General features: G+C 45.9%; 1 protein-coding gene across 1 annotated transcript in view; it reads left to right on the forward strand.

Moving 5' to 3' along the window:
- The first annotated feature begins 1,298 nt into the window (after positions 1–1,298).
- The window catches only part of LOC139050436 (uncharacterized), a 48,877-nt gene continuing 25,188 nt past the window's right edge, over positions 1,299–24,987 (forward strand). The window contains exon 1 of the mRNA XM_070526810.1: positions 1,299–1,974. Within this exon, the coding sequence (XP_070382911.1) occupies positions 1,935–1,974 (40 nt within the window). The 5' untranslated portion in view covers positions 1,299–1,934. The remainder of the gene's footprint in view (positions 1,975–24,987) is intronic.

Genomic DNA, 24,987 nt, shown 5'->3' on the forward strand with positions numbered 1-24,987 from the left:
GGATTGGGAGCGGCTATGGCCGGCTAACGCAAAAACACTCAATTAAATGACTCACTATTGCGCTTCGCATGTCAAGCTTCCATAGTGAACCACACTAGGCCTTTTGCCCTTTTCCCCAAATAGGCTTTACCCCGAAGTAAGCATTCCCAAACCAGCTGGCGCCACCGGCGAATGTATCTTATGTTCCCATATTAAAGAATGCCTCCCGTCTGATTTATCGTTCACAGAGTACTGGGAGCTCTAGTTAGTTATCGCAGCGGGTTCTCTTTGTACGAAACAGTCTCTGTGACCTGAGATAGTGGAAACGCCAAAAGCAATCTTCCCCGAGTAAAACGTGTTACCCAGGAGCAGTCCGCTGCGGTCTCTAATGGTCTCTTCTTTTTCCCGTCCATTACGGTTTTCCGAAAACGTACAATATATCTGGCGTGGGAACGCGGCGCGCTCACAAGTTCACGGACGCCCTGGTCGCAGGGTCTGAATATGTTTCCCGCGTATATCCTTTATGCATTTGTACATACTTTTCCCAAACGACGAAACAGCCAGCTGTGTTTCCGGGTAAAGAAGGCGCGCCGCAGCTCGAACTGCAAATGCGTAGCGCGACGTGTTTGAGCTTCGCTTCTTAACCGTGGAAGCGATGCGTTATTGCACGCTACGTAAGGGAAAAAAAATACGCAACGAACATTGGCACACTGACAGTAAGTATAGGATCGTGTGAAGAAAACTGAGCATATCTGCCAACGGCGACCATCGCTCGCAGGAAAAGTCGTGCGCTAGACTAGTTCGAATTCGGGCACACCTGGCCCGGCACAATGAACTCGAGGCATTCACGCGATAACGGAGACGCAGCCAAGAGCCCGTAACTATCTAGGTGGAACAGACTTTCCGGAGTGGACGCCAGACGGCGCGACGTGACACTGCTGGGAGCAGACGGAAGAGCGAGAGGAGCGGCAGACGAACGGCGCGTGGAGCAGACGAAAGAACACACTCGCAACAGAAAATACGGCCGCCATTTTCTTTGCGTGACGAAAAAATGAGACTTGTCAGGCAGAAAGAGAGGAACGCGAAAATAAAAATGGGCGACACATGGAAGGCGGCGAAACGCGGAACCAACGCCGGAAAACGCTTTTTAAAAGCAGAGCGCCAAGCGGAGTGCAAGAAACGTGCACCCGTCGTGGCAAAATCACGCGCGCCCCCACCGTGAGCAGCGCGCACGGTTCACGGGTGCCTCACACCCTCATCGAGAGGTGAGAGCGAGCGAGCCGGCGAGCCTGTTTCGTCACGTGACTTGGTGAACGCACAAAGAAAATGGCGCTCAAGCGCGCGAGTGTAGAAATGGCGTTGTGGAGTTGAGCGAGAGGATACTTCAGAGGAAGAGGGCAAGAGAGTGCGCGTGATTGTTGGCCCCCCCGTGAACGCGCAGGCGTGCAGGCAGGTCTTCTGGCGGCAGTGGAGGCATTCACGGCGGGCTCCGCGTTTCGGGAACGTCAATCCACCGTTCCACATCGCCAACGCAGGTTGCGCTTGCGCTGCCACAGAGCGGGAAGGCCGGGCGGAAGTTTGTGGAGGTGCGCTCGACCGAACTCGGAAGAGTCGACGGCTGCGTCAAATGCACAGGTGGTGCCGTTGAACACGGTCGTTTCGGACGTCGAGGCAGCGGTTACGTTTTGACATCGCCCTGCGGGTACTGCCAGTTGCGGCCGGCTTTCAAACCTCCCGTGGCGCGGCGAAGTTGAGTGCGTGTGTGCGCGCGAGAGATTGAAGTCTTGTGGTCGGCTCGCCTTAGAAGAAACGAAAGAAACATCGAACACTTCTCCTTCCAAGCTTCCTGTTTTGTGCGATTATCCGGAATCGAGGCAGTCGAGAAGGAGTACAGCAGACGTTCTGGTGCAGCCGAATACCCTTCGCCGAAGATACGACAACGTGGGAAGCGGAGGATGGATTTAAAACTCGTTTGGTTCTTCTGCTCCCTGTGGAGTGAGTATCGATCACATTCGTGACTTGTGTAAATAGTAACTTCTTGGCAAGCGCATGTCTCGAAAGAGCCACCGGGCGTTGTGGTGTTTTAGGTTGGAGCTGGCTTCTATCGTTGTTGTCTGGCGCTTCTGTTTTAGTCTTGATCAGGATAGCGATGCAAAAATGGACCTATGTGTCCTGTGCATGCAGTGAATGGATTCTACTGTCCGACCGACGTTTTATAGATAAATTGAATTTAAATCGCCATTTTGTATTTACCAGAACCGTAAATTTTTTTTTACATTGCGCTGTAGGACAATGTCAGTGTCCACAAAATACCCTCTTGACGGTACGAGGTCATAACAGTCAACTATCTTCTCAAAATGTCAAGAACTAAAAAGGAGCTGCTCTGAGCCGTACGTCTCAGGATTCGTACCCGCGGCATAAGTTTTCTTGAGGATACCATCGTTGCTTGCAGAAACTGAGGCATCTACGATAAAGAACTTCGTAAATCTTGAAAAACTTGCCCTGTGTTGATGTGAAGTAGTTTCGTTCGATGCCAAGCATAAAAAGCAGCCTCCTGGACGCCAAAGAACTGATTAAGCCGTGGTCATAGGCCACGTTTCAGTGATGTGATATAACTCACTCTTAAGTGAAGATGTGGTGTCCATGGAAAACAGCCAAAAAGCGAAAGGCGGATTTCAGCGCCACATTGCTGCAGCAACTCGCAGTGATGTTATAGACCGTGGCGACCACTATGACTATTTTCAGTTTGCCAGTCACGAAAATCTTTCTGTTGCTTTTACGCTGCGCACCAGTTTGAACCCTTAATGTATGAGCGCAAAGAAATTTAGAAGAAGATAATCAGTACAGATTACTAGTCTATGTTACGACCATATTCTTTTAGGCAGACGACAGCCTCATAATGTGTGTAAGAAAATTTTTTTACAGTGTAGGTCGAACGCAACGCTTATAGCTTTAACTTGCCTCATCATAAGCAAAACCATTTTTAGGCATCAATATAGAGAGCCCTTGAGCTGTGAAATGCATCAAAACTAATAAGATCCACTGAATACTTGGGGCACAGTGATTAAATAACAAAAAAGATGCTTTTTGCAATTTGCACACCCTGCTATAAAACGGAGTCATATCAAAACTTGTTGCACGAATTTACTTATTGTGGTTCATTGCACACCAAACAACGTGACAAATAGGTGTGCAGAGTTGCACTAAAGATGTTTATTAGCAAAAAAAAAAGAGGGGTGGGGATACGTTTGTTCCCGTATGAAAGAACTGCAAAAAAAAGTTTTGGGAAAATCAACAAAAAAAAAATGTTTCAATGAACTACATCGCGAACTAAGTACACTCAAGAGAGCTTAAATCCCCCCATATTTGTAACGTGTCTTGTCCTGTACTGTGACGCCGGGTCTGTCGCGCACTGTGAGTGTTGATTATCGGAAAACATTTGTTTTCCTCACCTCTACGCTCTGAGCTTCCCTACACTGCGGCCACCAGTGTGAAAGAGAAGACGACAGCCTGTAAACACCGCTAAACAAGACAATCCGCTGCTGCTTTGACGTCCGTGAAGCACCTCCAGAACGCAAAGAATGGTACCGCGTCCTCCTTGTGGGAATTAACGTTTGTTAAAGATTAAAAAAAAAGGCTGGAAATGCCGACACAGCATTATTACTTGTTTACACATAATATTAACGCGAAATAACAAAAAAAAGGAAAATTTCTGAACTTGGGCGCACTCTTATGTTTCACGCGGACACGCGATTTCAGTTCCGGTTGCGCAGTTGCCGGGTAGGGTTACATTTGTTGCAGTATCTTTAGAATGACAGAACATAGGAACAAATCTTTCTTCTGCTAAATTCTCCTCGATAAATTGTACACGTAACTAAACAAAAAACAACAACAACAAATTGGCATTTTGAAAAGAAATGTCGTTTTCAACTTCGCCTCATGCCTCAAGGGGTTTTCGAACGTGAAAGCAGCCTTCTTATACTTCGATATATAGATCAATGGTGTTTCCCTCAAGAAAATGTGTCGTTATTTTCGATAAAGGTGTTTTTCTTACAAAAACATTTATGTGCAATGGTGTTTGGAGCTCTGAGACGCAATCACTCGTCATGCACGAAACAAACACTTCAGTTGTTCTTAAGGAACGAAAATCGAGTCACTGAATTCTGCAAAGCTTTACTGCGCGGGCGAAAAAAAGAAAGAATATCGAAGGTTTGCGTGAAATTGCGGAACGCGTGACGTCAAGCAGACACTGTCTGCGTCGGCGCGTTTTGACGTCATAACTGTAAGACAATTAGGCCTGCTACTTGCTGGAGTAATAACAAATACCATTCCAACTGAATGGGCGAAAAGAAGATTCAGGTGTTGTTTATCAAATAAAATAAGAAACGAAAATGTTGACGCATACAGAACTAGACATCGGCATGCTTCAGCAATGAGTCACAGTGCAAAAGAATAGGTCATCATGACACAGCTGTAAAAAGGTCTACAGTGGTATGCAGCAGAAGAGTGGCACTAAACCCTCCATGACTGGGGAGATCTCTTTGTGAACAAGCTTGAATACATACATACATACATACATACATACATACATACATACATACATACATACATACATACATACATACATACATACATACATACATACATACATACATACATACATACATACATACATACATACATACATACATACATACATACATACATACATACATACATACATACATACATACATACATACATACAAGTCTAGATTAACAAAGCAAAAAATACGTAGTGTATGTACCCGTCGTGGTGGCATCAGTGGCTGTGTCGCTGTGTTGCTGAGCACGAAGTCGTGGGTTGGACTCTCGAAATGGGAAATGGGAAATAGCACTTGTGTGGCGCACTTTGGGGGCAAGTAAATGCACTCCAGGTGGGTCAACCTTAATCCTGGACCTCTCCGACTGCGTCCTCCCTCACTGACCGCAGTGCAGATTCGAAACTTGAGAACCCGCGCAATTTAGTTTTAGTTTAGCGTAAGGTACACGCAGACCGTCATCGGCCCATTTCTTTATGTCCACTGCAGGACGAAGCACCCCAGCCCCTCCCCTACCGATCTCCAATTACCCCTGTCTTGTGCTAGCTGATTCCGACTTCTGCAAATGTCCTAATTTCACCACCCCAGGTAATTTTCAGCCGTCTTCGACTGGGCTTCCCTTCCCTTGGAACCGATTTCTCTAACTCTAATGGTCCACCACTTATCTGCCCTACGCATCACATGGCCTGCCCAGCTCAATTTTGTCCTGTGAATGTTAATTAGAACATCGGCTATCTGCGTTTGCTTTGTGATCCACACCGCTCTCTTGCTCTCTCTTAACGTTACGCCTTACATTTTTCATTCCATCGCTGTTTGCGCGGTCCTTAACTTATTCTCGAGCTTCTTTGTCAACCTCCAAATTTCGACCCCATATGCTAGCACCGGTAGAATGCATCGATTGTACACCTTTCTTTTTCAAAGATAGTGGTAAGCTTCCATTCAGAATCTGGCGATGTCTGCCGCATGCACACCAACCCATTTCATTCTTCTGTAAACTTATTCGTCTCGTGTGAGTAATTGACGTAGATAAACGAACTCCTGCAAGGACTTTAAAAGCTGACTGGTGATAACAAATTCGTCTTTCCTTTCCAAACTATTGAACATTACTTGTGTCTTCTGCACATTAATACTCAACCCTACTCTTATACTTTCTCGCTTAAGTCCTCAATAATTTGTTGCCGTTCATCCTCAATGGTGCTCAACAGGACAATGTCCGCAGCAAACCGAAGGTTGCTGAGATATTCGCCGTTGATTCTCACTCCTAAGCCTTCCCTGTCTAGTAGCTTGAACGCTTCTTATAATTATGCAGTAAATAGCATTGGAGAGATTGTGTCTCCTTGTCTAACTCCTTTCTCGACTGGTAATATTATGCTTTTCTTGTGGAAAAGCCAGGTAGCCCTGGAGTCCTTGCAGATAATTCCCGATACATTCACGTACGCCTTCTGTGCTCCTTAATTACGCAATGCCTCCATGACTGCTGGTACCTGTACTGAATCAAATACTTTGTCACAATCTACGAAAGCCATTATAGAGAGGTTGATTCTACTCCCCAGATTTCTCAATTACACGATTGACGACATGAACGTGATACATCGTAGAATTTTCAGCAGATATGCGATTATGACACCCTAGTCGTTAATACAAACTCATACATTTTTCAAAGAACACCGCGCCCGTAGTGCCCGTGTTCATCATGATCGAGTGGATGGTCTTTTGAAACCAACACCGGTTGTCTAAATGTAATCCAGAAAAGTCGCAGGGTTTAACCTAAACAACACACAATTGGACGTCCTCTTTCTTCAACTTCAAAGCGTAAGATTACGTTACATATCGCAGTGTAGAAAGAAAGTGAGAGAGAGGGGGGAGATGACTTTTTTTGCGGCCATAGCTTTGGTAGGTCGGGCCCTAATCTGGGGCTCCAATGGCCGTAGCGATGTCAAGGGCCTGCCGGACCAGATACTGCTGAAGCTTCGGGTTTCCGTTTCGTTGCTGGGGCAAAAGACGCAAGCAGCGGTGCGTACATTGTCATCGCTTCGACTCCTACTCGAGCTCTGGTTGGTGGCGCCAAGAGCTAGGACTGCTAACTCTCGACCTGTTTCAATCGCTCGCGGATGGATGCATGGATGAAAAACATTATTTGCTCCTGAAAGTAGTGATAATCGACCACTAAGCGGGCCGTTCCCACGTCGGGACCGGAAGGCCAAGCCTCACGGCCACGTCGTGAGCCTGCTGGACGCTTGCGGAATCGTCACTGACTTTACAATTGGTGGAGGTGCAGGGTATCGCTTTCCCTACCTCTACTTATGTTTATCTTTTAGGGATGCAGTTATTGTACATTAATAATAAATTAGCCACGCGGGAAAGACAAGCGATGATCAGAATACAGGTGTCATTACCATTTAGTAAGACAAAACAGTGTAAGAAACCTGCACTTTTTTGAAGGAAAGAACACCGACAAGTCTAGCCCAGCAGGGATGCTGCGAGAACGAGCATCTTCAAGAAATCACTCTGAAGTCTCCAGTCTCGCATGATGTAACGTTTCTCTTTGCCGATCCCTTAACTATTACATATCACCGCTTGCCGTTATGCACGCGTATTCGCTAACTTCATCTCATTTTCCTCCCCGCCTTACGCAAACCGCCGCTTCCTAAACGACTTTCCGGTCCGCAAGATTCTCCGGCCAGGTTGTGCCGGCTGGTTTCGAATCATATGGTGCACGCGTCCCCGAGAAACGCACGTGTATGTTGAGATCACCGCGAGCGAAACAAGCAAAAAGAAAGGACAACTCGTGAATATACTGTAGGACCCGCACGCTCCCTTTCCCTTCGCTCCCCCTCCTCCATCTGTAAGAGCAACGCCGGCGGCCTCCTGAGAGTTCGCCGCCTCCCTTCTTTCCCAAATGATCCTACCTCGGAGAGCCATTACGAACAGTCATTTCTCCCACACTTGGGTTCCTGGCCTCCCAACCCCACACCCCTTCAGTTTCTTTTCCATAGTTTGTGTTTTCTCTCTCTCTCTCTCTGTATCACTATCTCCCTCACTTTTTTGTTCTTTTTTTGCGCGCAGACACCGTCGTTTCCCGCAAGGCCCCTGTATTCTCGAGCGCGCGAGCGTGCATTTCTGCGCAATACTTGCCTGTTGTCTGCGCATTTCTCCCTCTCTCTCTTCTATCTGTCCTTCTTTCTGTCTCTCTCTCTTTCTTTCCTTCTTTCTTTCTTTCTTTCTTTCTTTCTTTCTTGTTCATTTCTAGGCGCTCTCACGTGCGCGCTCCGGAATTCCTGTGTCAGCGACTCCGGCACGGCTCCCGCGATTGAGAGTACGACCTCGCAGCGCTGATGACCGCCGCCGTCAGTTCGCGCCGGCGAGGTTCAGCCGCTGTAGCCCCGCTCTCGACGCTGCGCCCATTCCGCGCGTGACGTCCGTCCAAGCGGGCACGCGACTGGACCGTACGTACTCCGACCGCTGTCCGAGGCCTCCGCAGGCGCGATACGATGACGTCGCTGACGACGGGTTTGATTGGCCCGAATGAGCCGGCGGTTAGAAGACAATTTTTCTTGGCAAAGCGCGCGCAATTTGGGTCCCTCTAGCGCTAGAGGATATGTAGGCGAGTATAGTTCGCTCGTGGTGGTAGGAAGGTTGCCGGGTACGAGCGATTTCCGACGCATTAGAAATGCGAGTCGAGGAATGTGGAATGTCCGCGTCAACTTGAGGCCGCGCTCCTGGTAGTTAACGTGTTCAAGGCACGGATGTACTTTATACTTCACCGATATACTTTATGTCCTTTTCGCAGACTAGCCTCCGGGTATGGGCCTTCTGCATTGGCTATTTGGTATTATGAATACGGTATAATATCTCTATATATTTAAAAACGGCCACATTTTCTCACTTGCTGCTAAGGAAATTGAGTGATCTGAGCTCTTGTGTTTATGCCCATCAACTACGATTGTGGCATTCTATATTTGTTCACTCCAATCGTCTCCCATTAATAAAAACATTGCTTTTATAATATATATATATATATTATATATATATGTATGTATGTATGTATGTATATATGTATGTATATGTATATATGACATATTGAGTCATATGAATGTCTTGTAGGTTTCTGCCAGAAACTCGCGCAGTATATACTTTAATTGGATGTTTCAGTTGCAGGGTTGTGTGTGTGTGTGTGTGTGTGTGTGTGTGTGTGTGTGTGTGTGTGTGTGTGTGTGTGTGTGTGTGTGTGTGTGTGTGTGTGTGTGTGTGTGTGTGTGTGTGTGTGTGTGCCTTATTATGCATGCGTTTGTAGAGACATGACGGCACGTAACAAAAGCTCATGAAATTAAGCACATGTCTTTGTCACGGTGTTGCACATTAACCATGCTGACTCAACTATTTTTACTGCGAGAAACGTTAGAACGAAGCTCGAAGATGCTGGCACATTTCCTTCCCATCCGATAACGCCGGCATTGGCTGCTGTCAAGCATACCAAAAACACCGATCGCAGTGACCTCCGCCTATCGCCGAACTCCTCGTACGTTCGTGTGTGTGACCCACGTTTAAATACTGACGGACTCCCACGATGAAGAAGCCATATATGGACTTTTAATATTACAATATAACAGAAGAGACGCCAGTATGCCCAAGGTGTGAAGTTGGTTATAGACTAAATGCAGTGCGGTGAAACTTTCGCTTCTCGTATCATTCTCAAGCACGCGCACGCACATATCTTTCTAAGCGCACCTACGGTATGCTCCTCCGCTTCGTGAAAGAACTATGTGGAACAAAAAAAAAAAAGAACTGTGGCGTCCGCGAGCGTTAACACCGAGCCATTCCGTAGCAAAACCCAGTTTGTTCAATAAAGCGGAGCTTTCCTCGCGAACCTTCCCGGGCTTTCCTGACCGTGGATGCGGATGCATTGCCGTATGCCTAGGCACGTGACTCAAGTCCCGTATCACGTGATCGCATGGTGCGCACGAGACCACATTCGTCCGGCAGCATGCATGCGTGCCCGCGCCGGCCTCCATTAGGCCATGGAGGCAGGAGTGCAGCGAAAAAAAAATGAAATATCGTAGTCAATCCCAACTACCCGTGCCCTAATCTTGATCAATCCTAATTAATCGTATGTCTCTCAGCATACATCTGTCCTCGCCATTCTTCCCTCGACAAGCGTTACCTACGTAATCGAGCCGTGACTGCGTCACGGCTCGATTATGTTCGCGTGAAACTGCTGCTGTTTGCATTTCGGCTTTGATCGTGAACGCTGACGCAGCGCATAAACGTAAACACTGCGTCGCAATAAAGTTGCGACCGGTGCGGCGCATGAACATACGCACTGCACGAGATTACGCGTTGAATTAGATGACAGTAAAGACAGTTGTTAGCATCCGCAATTTGGCTTTTCAGCATTTGCGTAACCGCCCAACGAAAGCTTCGATTCGCACGGATTCGGACATGTAGGTTGATTTTTTTTTTTTTGGCCAGAATAAACGAATTAGTAGGCCTAACTTGTCGTAGCTTCTTTATATCTCTCCGGTGTTTGCTGCAAGGCTTGTAAATATTGCACAGAGACCATCGACGATGATTGTCAATGTAAGCAAATAGCGGATCGCTTCTACAAAGCTATTCGCTTCGTTAAATGAATGATGCGCTCAGTATATTTGCTGCAGTGAGGATGTTTAGGTAGCTTTCATTGTTGCATTGTGCGATTCCATAGAGAACGGAGCCGTTAGCCAGCACTTAAGTAGCGGTAGTATACAGGTGGTTGTACACCCGTGAGCAAAAGTAGACGGACCACAGAGTAGCTAAACAAAATAACAGGGCCTTTTAAGATCTCTCGTAAGAGGTGAACGGCGAAAGCCTACTCTTCATTCTCTTATCATCCGCCTCTTTTTCTTTGCCTCTTCTCTTTCTCTTCTTTCATTTCCTCTTTCTCTTCTTTGACTTTCTCGTTCCTTCTTCCCTTCACCTATTTCTTCTTCGTTCCGTCTGTTTCTTTCTTTGTCATACTTCGTTTCTTTTCCTTCGGATGTTTGCCTCTTTCTCTTTACCCATTTCGTTTTCCTTCTTATATTACCCCTTCTTTTTACCTATTTCTGTTTAAGTGTTACGTTTGACTATTTCTATTTGTTTCTCTTTCTTTCTTTCGTTCTTCCTTTCTTTCTTTCTGTTTGCTTCTTTGTTCTTCTCCGTACTACTACTTACTACAATGACTACAATTACTCCAACGTTTGTTTCTTCACAAATGTTTATTTTAGTCATTCTTTCTTTCATTGGTCATTTCGCAGTCATTAGTATTCAATACAAGTCATATCAGTAATGGTTAGTCATTACTGGTCATTACTAAGCATTTTTAGTAATTTGTAATGAATTGTAGTCGTTACAAGTTCTCGTTAGACATACTGGTCATTTCGTAGTCATTAGTAGTCATTACAAGTCATTAGCAGTAATTTTAGTCAGTACTTCTCATTACAAGCCATTTCTAGACATTTCTAACCAATTGTGGTCATGTGGTCATTGCAAGCCGTCGTTAGACATATTGGTCCTTTCAGAGTCATTAGTAGTCATTACTAGTCATTATTAACCTACCACGCCATCTCTATTATAACGTTATCAGTCACTAACTGTCACTATCAATCATTTTTCATTATTTAATCTGTCTTTAATCTGTCTTCATATGGCTTGATGGCGCTTCGGCGCACACTCCGGCGGTCAGGTCTACCGACACTAACTTCACCATGAGCCTAGAAAGGATTTCGTCTTATAAACAAATTTTTTTTTTGTAATTAACATGCATAAACTGAAATTGCCGAGTACACTGGAAAGTTCGCAGTGCCAAGTTTGGACTACCATCCTCAATTTCAGGTTGCACTCACAGGCAGAGGGAAAAACGTGCTTTATCGCGCAATCCCTGGTCCGTATACTTTTGCTCACGGGTGCACATATCAGCCGATGCATCGCATGCGTGTTATGTCCAGCGGCGTGAGCGCCGGCAAGGAAGGCGACTGCCATTCTCCTCACTCACAGCCGCCGCAGGGACAGAGGATTACGGAAGAGGATGAGAAAGAAAAGATACAAGAATAAACTTTACTGATGAGAAACCGAAGGGCCGGGATGTCGTCCTCAAGCGCGTCCACCACTGCATCTAAAACTTCAGAAACCACAAACTTAATTAATGTTTCTCTCTCTCTCACGCGAACAAACGTGCGTGTTATAGAGCTAGTTGGCATATATGTCCAGAAGTGCGCCAGCATGCAGTGGGGTGCACTTCATAACGTTGAAGTTCTCGAGCAAACGTCGAAATATTGGTGTTTCTAAGGTCTAGTGACCAGAAACGTGAATTGCTGTGTATGCCGGTGGCACGGATATCGTGATCCTGGCATCTGGAAACTAGCACATCGAGACCTTGACCACAGTGGTGCATACGTCACCGTTGCGCACCAGTGATAATGTGGGAATGAACCAGATGACTAGCGTGCCGCAACCACCGTGGGTGCCTTCATTTCCTTTATTGCTCATGGGACAGCGAGGCTTTGGCTTAATTGGGATGGAGATTGCACGAAGTAGGTAGATTAACTTTAATCTTAGTTGCTGTCTCGGATGAAAACTCAAATTTCGCAACACCTCTCTCTCTATAGCGAAACTATCAGACCAGTGGATTGGCGGTCAGCAAAAGAACGTCGTGAAAGTGGGTACCCAATATAAAGAGCAAATAACTATGCGTGTACAAGGTTTCTGTGCCGGATACAGTTCTTTGCCTTCGTGCTTTGTTTTTCTTCGGGGCTTTCCACGTTGTTTTTATTTCTTTTGGGGAATAAGCCGCACTTCCAGTAACTTCATTAAAAACATTCTCAGTAATCGCATCAGCCGACGGCGTGCATCTTTGCCTCGGATCATCCGAAACACCCCGTGAACTTTCATAACAATATGTTGTCTTCGTACGTTGTTGTAACAATATGTTGTCTTCATACAGCGACAATAGGACTGTCGCGAAGATTTCTGCCCGCTCGGAAACTACATCGCGCAGACACTACCGGTTCCGTTTCCTTCAACCCGACCTTTCACGCGACCCACTGGCACTGCGTTTATACACCAACAAACATCACTGCTGATGCCCATCAAGAGCGCTTGGAAGTGACGTCACAGCACTCGTGAACCCTGGTGCCTTGCAGAACCCCTTGCTCCCTTCGTATAGTCCGGCGAGCAAAAAAAATAAATAAATGAAACAGGTAGTGCTCATATTCACGGTTGTCGAGGGCTCCTTATAGTACCAATTCATTTGCACTGAGCGAAAACAGAAATCCGGCGACCAGACGGCGCAAACGGTTCAGCGTCGAGGCGAGAGCGTACAGCTGTGTGTCACAGCAGTGTGGCACGGCAATGGTCGTTAGCTACGTGTCCATGCTCATTCTGTCATGTCATTCTGCCTTTTCGCAAGGTGTTTGACGGTCGGCGTTATGTAAGCGGCTTTGCACCAAACCCTTGCGGATATGAGAGCTGACGACAGAGGCATGCAACGTGTGTTCAGAGCGTTTCCTACAATTACTACTAGAGAGAACTCTGGCGCTGCAATCGTTCATCCACCAGGGGAACAATGTGCAGTACATGGATTCGTCTGTCTTCGCGCTTGGGGCTTTACACGTGCTTGTGGCTTCGTTTATGACGCTTTATCAGGGCTTAAATTGGCCTAAATTTCAAAGAGATTTACACTGTTTTTCAATGCAGAAGGTAATAAAGTACTGCAAGCACGTATAATTGTTGCTAATTGCCGTGCTTCCACTTGTGGTTTCGATATCAAGTTTCTGTGCTAGAGGTCCGGTGTTCAAATCCTGCTATCGGACAATTTTAACAATGTATTTTTAATTATTTGTAAGACGGCACTCTCTTAAAGATTACCCCTTTGCAAAGCCACGTAGCTATCTAAAGCCATAAGGACGAAGTTTAGGACGTGCTTAGCAGCCCAACGCCATAGCCACTAAGTAACCACGGCGGGTGTCAAGCTGGAGAATATGCACGCGGTGCGCTATGACAGGAAGCACCGAATTTCCGCTCAGAGCCTGTATTTTTTTCTTCCGAATGCTCGTGATGAGAAAAGTTCCATGAGCGTGATTCCAAAACAGGTGAACCGCATAACGTATAGCAGTGAGTCAGGTTCTGTCTCCCACGGTTCCAAGAATCGCTGGTTCAAGACAGATGAACTGTTCCCTTTCATAATGGGTTGGTCGTGTAGGTTCGTGCTCAAGAGACAATAAAGACAAATCGGGCATACGTAAGCTGTGAATACAATGAAAAGAAAACAAATAAATAAGGAGGGTAGGAAAAATATGCCTCCCAAGAACATTACAATAGAAATAATCGTCATCGGCCAAAATGCCAACTTGTCGTAGACACACATTTAGTAAAGGTCATCGGTTTCATGCGAGCTGGTTGAAGTCAGAATTTGAATGCATTCCATTTAGTAATTGCTGTAGGAAAAATCTTCTTGAATCAGATTACTTAAAACGCAGGTTTGGTCCTCGCTCAGGTGCTCTAACTCTTTAAACCCCTTATGGCCTGAACGTAGTACTTTGCAAATATCTGTGTGGTTTCTTTAAAGTATGGTGTGTCATTTGATAAGTACTTCCAAGAATCTGCTCAAACAATGATCTGAATATTATCCTGAATATTCTACACATTTGGGTATTGTACAATACGTCGTCCTTTTAACAAAGACATGTGTATCTATTGTGTGCAGAAGGACGCCTTTACATTCTTAAATAAGGTCGTGTCTTTTAAACTGCAAAGCACAACGTTCGCGGCTGGTAAAAGTTTGTGAAGAAGTTGGTATTGCGCCGGTTAACCTTGCACTCTCGAAAACACTACGCCTTTGCGACTACTGTTGATCCAACGTCAACTCTTTGGTTCGATAAAGTTTTTCTTTCACTTACCCCAAAAGGAGCCTCCTTTAGTTTCAAATAAAGGCTGCAGCATCTCACACCGAGGACCCATGACGGCAGCGTTAACTAACTGAAACCAGTCACGAAATTTCCAGCCTGCCGTCTGCCTCAGATGCCCCCACCGTAGGCCGTTGTCTAGCATCAGCTGCCTAAGAGAAAAGTTCTCGGTTCCTCTCAAGTGCCTTGGTCAAATAACCGCAGAGTACGCGAAGGAAATTGACGAAAAGCACTGACTTTGCGGACGTAGTGTGCGCAAAACAACGCTTTTTGTTGCCGTATTGACGATCTCAATTACGCACACCAGAGATTCTGGTTTGCTTTGACTTCCTGTGCACGGTTTGCTACAAGTAAAGAGAAACAAAATAGTAAAGTTGGATAGATAGATAGATAGATAGATAGATAGATAGATAGATAGATAGATAGATAGATAGATAGATAGATAGATAGATAGATAGATAGATAGATAGATAGATAGATAGATAGATAGATAGATAGATAGATAGATAGATAGATAGATAGATAGACAGACAGACAGACAGACAGACAGACAGACAGACAGACAGACAGACAGACAGACAGACAGACAGACAGACAGACAGATAGATAGATAGATAGATAGATAGATAGATAGATAGATAGATAGATAGATAGATAGATAGATAGATAGATAGATAGATAGATAGATAGATAGATAGATAGATAGATAGATAGATAGATAGATAGATAGATAGATAGAGACAGACGGACGGACAGACAGACAGACAGACAGACAGACAGACAGACAGACAGACAGATAGATAGATAGATAGATAGATAGATAGATAGATAGATAGATAGATAGATAGATAGATAGATAGATAGATAGATAGATAGATAGATAGATAGATAGATAGATAGATAGATAGAAAAAAGCTTTTGCGCTTTCATTGGACAGTCAAGTGTGAACGCTGCACGGTTTCCTACTTCAGTAGCGGCAAATATTTGCACCGAACAGCAAGTTCACTGACTGAACTTGCAAGTTGACTGCATAGTAAGCAGCCACAGCGCACAGAAAGTCGGAGAACAAACACGTCCTCCTGTTTGTCCCGACTAGCTACTTCCGCGCTGAGAGAAAAAAAAAAAGCTTTGGCGACGACGCTTTTCGGTTCGGCTTTCGCTTTACTCGCCGGTACGTTTGCCCGTGTTTTTCACCGCTCTCAAAGAAACGGGACACTCTTCGCCAAGTCAAACAAGAGTGTGGCGACACAACGTCAAGAAGTTTCAGCGTCGGGCTTTCCGATTCCCGGCAGTGGTATAGGGCAAAAAAAAATAAATAAATAAATAAAAGAAAGGCTGCGCGTCAACGAAGAAGAGCACAGGCTTTTCTTTTTTCTTTTTTTTTCAGAAGAAACAAATCGGGTAACGTGTACGCGCGTATTTTAGGAAGCTGTCGAGGTTTAGGAAATACGCCTGTAGGCCTTTCGGCTTTGTCATTCACGACCGTCGCATCACCCGGTCGTCAAGGCTGGCAGGCTTGCTTTTCCCGTCAGAAACGAGAAACATGACCTTTCGTGCGAGCTCTATGCTTTAGGGTTGGTTAATGTAGGAAGTAACCAGCCCACCTTCCTGTTTTAATTAGCGTTAGCCAACAGTGTCTAGACGTATGCTCCGCGATGCGTAGTCACTTCATCGTATGCAATGAGCAGAAGCTGAGTTTATATATATATATATATATATATATATATATATATATATATATATATATATATATATATATATATATGTATGTCTATATATATATATATATATATATATATAGACATATATATATATATATGTCTGTCTGTCTGTGTGTGTGTGTGTGTTTGTGTGTGTGTGTGTGTGTGTGTACACGCGTACGTGTACGTGTGTGTGCGTGTGCGTTGATTTTATCGTCCGCAGAGCGCAATCATTTCTCCTGAGCACAGTGGCACCGATGCTTTGATCACTTTAGCAGGGAACAAGTTTGGCCGTGTTGGTGGGATACATACAACCTGGGAAACATAGCGCAATAATTACACAAGGACGAAGCAGGAACACGGGACCAGCACTTTTTGCGTGGGCATATGCGGTTGGAAGGAGAAGGTTGTCGTGCTCCAGTATATGCGGAGCCTGTTCACATTGCGCTGTTATGGTAGCGCACAGGCACTGATGGACACAGCGATGCTGTTGGCCTCAATTGCGTTGCCGCCTTTCCCCGAAACAAAGAAATATGGCAGCAAGAGCTCATAAGGCGCGTATACGCTATTTTCAAGGTTACTCCGCCCATTTTTGGACGTTTTCTTTTTTTTTAAGCTCGCAAAACGGCCTGACCAAACTGAGGCGATGTTTTAGGAGATGCTCCAATTGTAGCCGCAAGCTACGCGACGTAAGCGGATTTTCGACAAAATAAATCTTCTACGCCGCATATCTCGCTGTAATATTTTGCCGCCCGAAATACGTTTTTTTGCTGACCACGAGCTAGCAATCTCCTTCTCTCCATCCAAACGAGCGAAGGTTTACAAAGAAAAAAGAATGACGAGTAGAGAGGGTTGTGCCAAATTCACTTTCTTCCGAGTATCACTGGAGGAGCTGCGGCAGACGGCGTAAAATTATTTACGGCTCTTCCAAGCCCACAATACCAGCAGCCGTATAAAGTCAAGCATTCACGAGGAGCATAAACACAAAAAAAGAAATGAGTCAAGGAAATGAAAACTCTATATAGAATGCGGTGTTGCGCAAGTTCGTTACGCAACGAAAAAAAAAAGTGCTTGCCAGCGCATCTCCCGCTTTCGCTACCGCGTTTCTCATTGAATAAAACGCCATAATGCCGTCGCTATACCCGCATAACCGCTCCGCCGGGAGAGTTTATTGCTCCGTCCAAGAAACTCCGGTTCCTTTTCTTCGCCCCCATGCTGCAGCAGGGCGGGCGTGTGTGCTTCGCAGAGTGCGAGCCTGCCTGTGTTGTCTTTTGATGTGGGGCAAGGCCAGCCGGAAGAAAGAGGGAAAGGAGGAGAGCCTTCATATTTTCGGCGCCATAGTGACACGCTTGCGAAGAACGCCTGACAAAGCAGAGCCGAGACAGCCATGCGGGAAATCGAAAAAAAAGGGGGCGGGAGGTGTTAAATAAGAGGAACAACGCAATGCGACCTCTAAATACGTTGCAGCGTTTGTGGGTGTGTAGTTCGCATGAAGAGAATTGCCACGCTTCGTTGCTTTTACTTTGCGCTGATGTCCGTTTCCTCCGGATTAGTACGGATTCTTCAAGTGATTAATCGCTCGGTGCAAGACGCTCATACTGTGTACGAGGTTTCTTGATTGTTGTCATGGTATTGTACTTTCTTTTCTTTCTTAGGTGTTAGCAGAATTGCAGGAGAGTGGCAAGTCAGGCTTTTTGGTGGGCGCTCATCTTGTAATAAAGGAGGTACTGCAGAATCTTCCGCATGTGTTCATATAGCGCATATCTCCGCGTTGGTCTTGGATTACTCGTGGAAATGAACCTTACTGGCTCAAGAAATGCAAAATGCCATCGATAAAAGCTTCAGATTTCAAAAGTCAGCTTTTGAAACAATTATTTTTGGGCACGCTGTCAATGTAACAATTGTTCACGGGGCACATACTTGGAACGAATTTCGAAACTATAGGTCCAGTTTTGAGATAAGTGCCGTCAAACTTGTGGTAAACATGCACCAGTTCAGTTTACTATTTACCGAGACGTACTTACGCACTGAGGCGCACAAGCCGGACGCCTGGCCTGGGGCCAGCCTGTACCCGTCTTGTAAACATGTGGGAGTCCGGTGGCCGGGATCCAACGCCCACTTCTCCCACCCGAGACGGGCACCTGAGGACCAACTTACGCTTAACCCGCACAGCCTTCCGCGCGCCTGCAACACATGTAAGACATGCGGAAAAGCTGCACATATGGCACACAGGTGCAAAAATTTCAGTTTACAGTCGAACGCCTTTGCAACGAAGTTCCTCGAATATCCGAAATCGCTCGTTATATAGGACACTTCTTTGTAAAAGTTGAGAACAGCAAAGCTCACAGTAGAACTGGGAAAGAACTATTACTTCGTTATAACGGTCATTTCGTCGTATAGGTGTTCGTTCTAGAGATGCTCGACTGCATATTGCTTGTGCGGATGGAGTGAGTGTAAACCGAAATTTCTGAACACGTGTGTGCGACACATGGAGTCTACCGCACGTCTTTTTTCTGTATCAGATTTTTTCCTGAATGTTTGCCACGCACTTATTGCTAAATGTTTTTACTGCATGTACCTAATTATCACTCAGCACAAGGCATTAAGTGTCGTGTTGTCGAAAAGTACTTCATTATACAAAAACTAACTCCGCTTCGGTATATTCCCCAGTCTGTGGTCTAAATACTGGCTGAAAATTATGTTCCTAGCGTCTGCAGTCGCTAAGATAAAGGAACAAATGTGTAAAAAAGTATGTTTTTTGAGGTAATCGCGTGTAAAATGAAAAAAAGCACTTTATTACAAAAGTACAATGAATAAATGCAGCTATATGATGGTTCTTTTGAATAGGCACCAGCCAGATACTCAGCAAAATCAGTTTTTTTTCTTCTTTATGTAGTTAGACGTCTTGCCCTTCGAGCCCCTCTTGTCGCCTGTTGTGCAACCCCGTCAGCGAAGTACTGTCGAGGCAGGTCAATGTCGCGTAGCCTCTGCACCGTGTAGCACCGTGACGAAATTCCAAATGAGTTCAGTGCATTGACCCGGGCTATACTGTCACCATCAAACGTAAACAAATGCATCAAGCGGGTATATTTTCAGTGTTTTGTTGTCCAAGGGATACATTTCTTTGAATCCGCTGCCACATGGCATTATTGAAAAACTCTTTGGAGTTCGAGTTTTCTCATAGAGGCATTTAGCAAGTACTTCGGGCTTGGATGGCTGCTGGCAGCCTCACTAACAGCTGCTGGAAGGTGTTCCTTATGAACATACGGTTCACCATTCAAATGGGCTTTGCAGAATTTGCGCCAGGTGTAAATTCTATTTCTATGCACCTGCAGAAAGTGTATGTCGTTCGGGCAAAGGTCGTGAGATGGATTAGTATTCGTTGCTGCTATGTGAAAATATGTGGCCCAGACAGCCTTTCTCATGTCCTCCAAACTGCCTGTGTTTCTTCTAAAGGCCGAACCACAGTAGTTGTGGAGCTCGTCAATGTTTAGACGTCCCCGACGAGATATGCAGTTTCCGTCATAAAGTTGATGCCCTCGCTTTCTTTCATTAGCTTTCGTTCTTGCCAGACCAACTGTGTCATTCCCCCTAAATCCGTAAGACAATTAGGTTCCGCTTTTTCGGAGCATTCTTAGCTGCCCAGGGCTACATTTGGCCTAAGGGTAGGAACGGGGAGGGGGGGGGGGGCAAGACCGCCGTATCGGTATTGGGATGTGTCACTTTTCGAGCAAAAGAACTCGCACTGAGTCAAATAAACGATTCGTGTTCAGAAAAGGAAGCGGATTTCAAGTTGCGCAAAAAACAACAAATAAATGTGTGTTTTTTTTTTTTCAATAGTTTTGCAAACCCTGTTCCTTTGCGTAAGTCGGCCTGCCCACTCAGCCATGGATGCTTTGTATGTTATACATGTTGCGATGTGTTTCTAGTATATCGTGTGTCTGTTACGTGCGCGGCGTGTATTGTTTGTATCATTGCGTTTCACACCTGTTTTCACCTGTAGTAACACGGTAGGCGTGTTACTACACGCCTACCACGCAGATACTCTCCCTCCGATTTTCCTTTAAGACCCCCCTCTCTTTCTCTTGTTCGGTGTGAGCTTATTCAAAGACACTCGCTGCGTTCTCAACTATTCTGCGTACTGTTGTTCCTCCATTCACTTCTTGTCCGCACCTCGCTCATTTTTAGTGGCGAAGGCGAGTTAGAGATGGAAGCCGACGCTCCGGAACCCCCAGCAACGGAGGCGCGACCTTTCTGCGGCAGGAAACTCTTTTGTCGAGCCGCCGTATACAAAACCCTCTTGCGGCAACATTTCTCCCGGTATTCCTTTTTTTTTTCTCTCTTCACGACTGGCGTGACAGGGGCACGCGCCGAGACGCCGAAAGGAGAGGCACCATCAAGCGTTCATTGTCACCGGCCACAAAATGGCGGCGCAAGGCCCCTTGAAGAACGCTCATTCCGTCGCCATTTTGTTGTCGACTTGAAGAAAAAAGCTTCTTTCCGCGCGTCTGGCCGCGCGCTCGCCTTCACAAACATTGATAAAGCGACTGCTTTGCGCGCTTCGTTGTTCCGTGTTGTCGAGCAGAAACAGGGTGGTTACTCTACCTAAGGGGCGTGTCTTCGGCGTCGCGAAAGTTGACCGCGCCATGCTAGGCTCACAGGGGCTCCTCCAACGGCGCGTATTGCACAGTAAGAAAATGTTCGCGCCCATAACGGTGCCGATTCTCCCCATGCCTCACACGATTGCACTCAAGGCTGCGAAGTTCTTTTTTTTGTTTTTTTTTACTGTGAATGACAGCAAGATAGAACTACACCTGTGTTTAAAGAAATCTTAGCTTAGTTGAAAATTGAAGGAATTCTGGCCACCTTGTGCGCACCGAAATGTATAACGTCAGAGTTTGACATAGATATAGCTACTAAAGTTCCTTTCGCGCAGCTTTCGGTTCGCGTGTCGCAGCTGTCGTCGTGTTTTGTTTGCAACAAAGGGTCTCCCATAAAGAACTTCATTCGTTTTTGTTTAACAATTCGATCTTACTACTTAAAAGAGACAGAGAGAGAGAAATAGAAGAGAAGAAAGGCAGGGAGGTTAACCGCACGTCCGGTTTGCTACCCTGCTACGGGCGAAGGTGTATAGGAAAGAAAATAGAGAGAGAGGAGAGAGAGAGAGAGAGCACAGTTCCGGGTTATGGTGTCTACGTTGGTAAAGCACCACCTTTTAAAGCAGGCAATAATTGTTGCTCTGTGTTTCGAGCTAGTATTTTTTTACGGAAAAAAAGTTAGACGCGAACTTTGCTCATTGGCTGCTATCAAGTTCTTCTGGACGGTATGAACAGCGCCTTCATATTAACGACAAAAGACATCCTTGTGCCATTGACCATAGCCATGCCAAGCTGAGTTCGCTGTCTCTCGAAGGCAGCTCATATACGGTTCGAGTTACGACGCCTCCTGCGCGATTACGAACCCTCAGCCACACTGAGCTTTACAGTGTGTGCCTGTAACGTAATTTACTTATCTTTCTTTCCATAACTTGCTGCTGGTCATACACCTTGTTTCTATGTCGCTCGTATCACCCATGGCTTCCGCACTTACAGAACGAGTAAGGCGACGGCGCAGTGAGTGAGAGACATGGTTCCAGTGCATGGCTTAAGCTGATCGAGTGTTCGTGGGGGTATACGATCTTATCACCTGCTATCACTTACACTTTCTGCGAAATGTAGGTTTCCTGTATTTCGAGTGCGCAGTACATTCCTCCACTTTTATTTTATTGCTCACATGTTAAATAGCTTTTCTCTAGCTTTTCTTATTCTTATGTTTCATTTGGTTGAGTTTAAATAAGAGAAAGTGACTGAAATGGAAGGACCGCTCTCTTGCGCTGCCTTGTCTGCTACTTAAATGTTCCTGGAAGAGAACTTGTGCTTGCTTAGGTGTCTTGTGTCTTGGGTACACAGGCCGGCTCTGGACAATTTTACAGATAGCGTTCCCCATCTACTTTCACTGCAGAGAACCAGCATAAGATTCAAAGAAGCCGATTGCTTTAACATAACGTACTAGTATACTCATGCCAAAACGGCCTATTTCATGCTCTAAAGAAAGCTTCATGGAACTCTTCATCGCAAGCTACACATCTTTGCGTACGCCTCTCGCCACTTATAGGAACCCCCCTCCCTTTCTTTTTTGGCTTGCTGTCTCGGTACTGGGCACGACTGTATGTTCTGCTTCACTCCTACACCGGCGCTTGTCTTTCTTTCTTGTCATTTTTTTCTGTTTGTGTTCTTTCCTTTGCAAACGAGTTCTAGCTCGCCTAATCTGGCATTCTTTACACCGGCGCCACCACTCAAGTGGCACAGGGAGGGCTCTGTATGCTCAGAGTGCAGCACAACATGACTACGGCTAGCATTCTCAGCTTCATTGCTTGTGGGGAGAATTCTATGGAGAAAAGCAAACGAGGCCGGCAATATAACAACAATTTATTGGGGCGATATTGACACCAATAAAGCGAAGGTGGAGCTTGTTATATTGAATGGACGAAGATAGTGAGCAACAAAGAGTTCAGGGAAGACGACAACATTTCACGCATTAAGATCGTGCGGTCAAACTATGCTAAAATGGTGGGACAGAGAAAAATGTGTGCGTGAAACACACCGGACTCGCGCGGTACTATATCTCAAAAAAAAAAAACTTGTCAGCACGCCAAATAAACTCATGTGTTAGATTGAGGAGTGGTCCGTACATGTCGTTTTGTGCAACACAGCCCCTTAGTTCCACCACATTTAGACTACGTAAAGCCTTACTGCGCTGGTAACTCATACTGCAGTAAAATAGATCAGCATCTTAATCGAGCACCGCCACGTTAGTGTTAGTTCTGTTGTCGCTTTATTGGCAACTTGCTTCTGTTTTATCAATGACGCAGCAGCAGAATATACATTGCCCGTATAGCATACACAGTGACTGGGAATACGAACGTGTGGATGCTCTTCCTACAAGGACTGGCAGCATCGATTGCCTCTATTGAACTGCAGGACAGAGTGGAAGGAGCGAAGCGACCCTTCGCTAACGTCTCGTGGGCTTCACGGTACGAAAAACGGTAAAGACGAGCTTGAGTCGTTTCACCCAGTTCATCACTGAAACGGTAAATGGGTTTTGGGTTCAGCTTCGGCGTCACTGGTGCGACATGTTTACAGATTCTAAGCTCAAAATAAAGAAGAGCACATTCGGGCAGGAAGATGTACGTAGGCGCCAACTCGTTATTGTTCCTTATCCTCGTTTTTTTTCCCTCTTTTTTTTGCTTTAAGCCAGTGATCAGTTTAGTTGCAGTTCCTGTTGTATGGTAAAAGCGCAAAATAAAGAAAGAAAGCAAGCCAAGCCGAGTCACAGTCACCTACTGCTCTTCGCAACAGTTTCGTTCCGATACCTCTCATTCTTTCAAAGCCAGACTGTCGACTGTCCCGAGCCGAAGCTTCACGCTCCAGAAAAATCCGCTCACGAAAGAAGAGCTCGCAAAAAGCGGCCGACTCCACGACAGAACGAAAGAAGAAACAAACAAACAAACAAACAAAAACGAACAAAACGAAAGCGTAATAACAGCGTGCGACGTGCGCTGACCAAAGAAAACCCACCCGTCGCTGAGCGCCTCGCTCGTTTCCTAAAGACACCTGAGGCGTGACGTCACTTTGCGCTTGGCCAATCAAGCGGAACGACCGAGGGCAGCCATTAGGAGACGGCGGGGCCCGTCTGGTAGCGAGGACGTGAAATAAAGCACAATGCAGGGCGCCGCATGCGGTGTTACCGTGCGGCATCGCCGACTCGTAGCCGCCAGAACAGGCTATAGAGCGAAAAAAAAAAAGCTGCACTGGAATGTATCAGTGTTCCAGACCTTGGACCCGCTCGCCCGACTGCAGCGGCGTTGCCCGTTAACTCCAGGCGCCGTGCCGTCTTGCGGTGTTCGCCTCCATTTGCCCGGGGTGCCGATACCGGACAGCCGCGAGTTTGGAATTCGATTATGGCCGCTTACCTACGAAAGCAGTGAAGGGACTGCTACTAAAAGTATCAGAAATGAGTTTGTGTTTGTGGCATAGCCACTGCAGTGCGCTGCGCTGAAGCTATGATTTCTGGCCATAGGCAAAGCCGTGGTAAGGTTGTTTGGCACTGCAACAAACTTTTTTTTTTTGTCAAGCGCTGACGTACCTCCCTCTTCGTAAGAAACAAGCGCATGTGCGTGTCCACTCCCTTGTCCTTGTCATCAATGCGCTTGAAACAAACTTAAAGAGCTCTTGCGGATGCAGATAGTTGTTGCCGGAAAGAAATTGTGTTGTGCGCCGCAGTGGAGGGTTCGAGATTATTCTTGCACCATTTTTTACGCGCAGCTACGTAGGCTACCGGAGTATTTTCACATTCCCCCTCGGTGACAATGACGCCGCTTCGGCCTGGAATCGTACCCGCGACCTAGTGCTCAACAGCAGAACGACACAGCAAGTGAGTCACCATTGTGGTTCTTGTTGCAGAAAACAAACAGGAGGGCCTTAACCGCAACAAGGGCGCTTCGGTGTGGTCAGTCAGGGAAACAGCACGTTTCTTTTTCCCTGTTGGCACATGCTTTCAACGCATAATTTATTGATTGACAAAAGTGTCAGTTGCCTCCTTCCTCCACTTATTGATCAGTTCATGGAAACGTAATTTGTGACGCGTAAATACGCGTCACAAATCACGTCACGTGTGACAACGTCACGTGTGACGCGCCCTGAGCAGTTACGAGAGCAGACGTATACACGAAACACAGTTCAGAGCACCACAAAGTAACGATATGGTTCAGAAG

This window comes from Dermacentor albipictus, chromosome 10 (genome assembly GCF_038994185.2).
Source record: "Dermacentor albipictus isolate Rhodes 1998 colony chromosome 10, USDA_Dalb.pri_finalv2, whole genome shotgun sequence".
In the NCBI taxonomy this organism is placed as follows: domain Eukaryota; kingdom Metazoa; phylum Arthropoda; class Arachnida; order Ixodida; family Ixodidae; genus Dermacentor; species Dermacentor albipictus.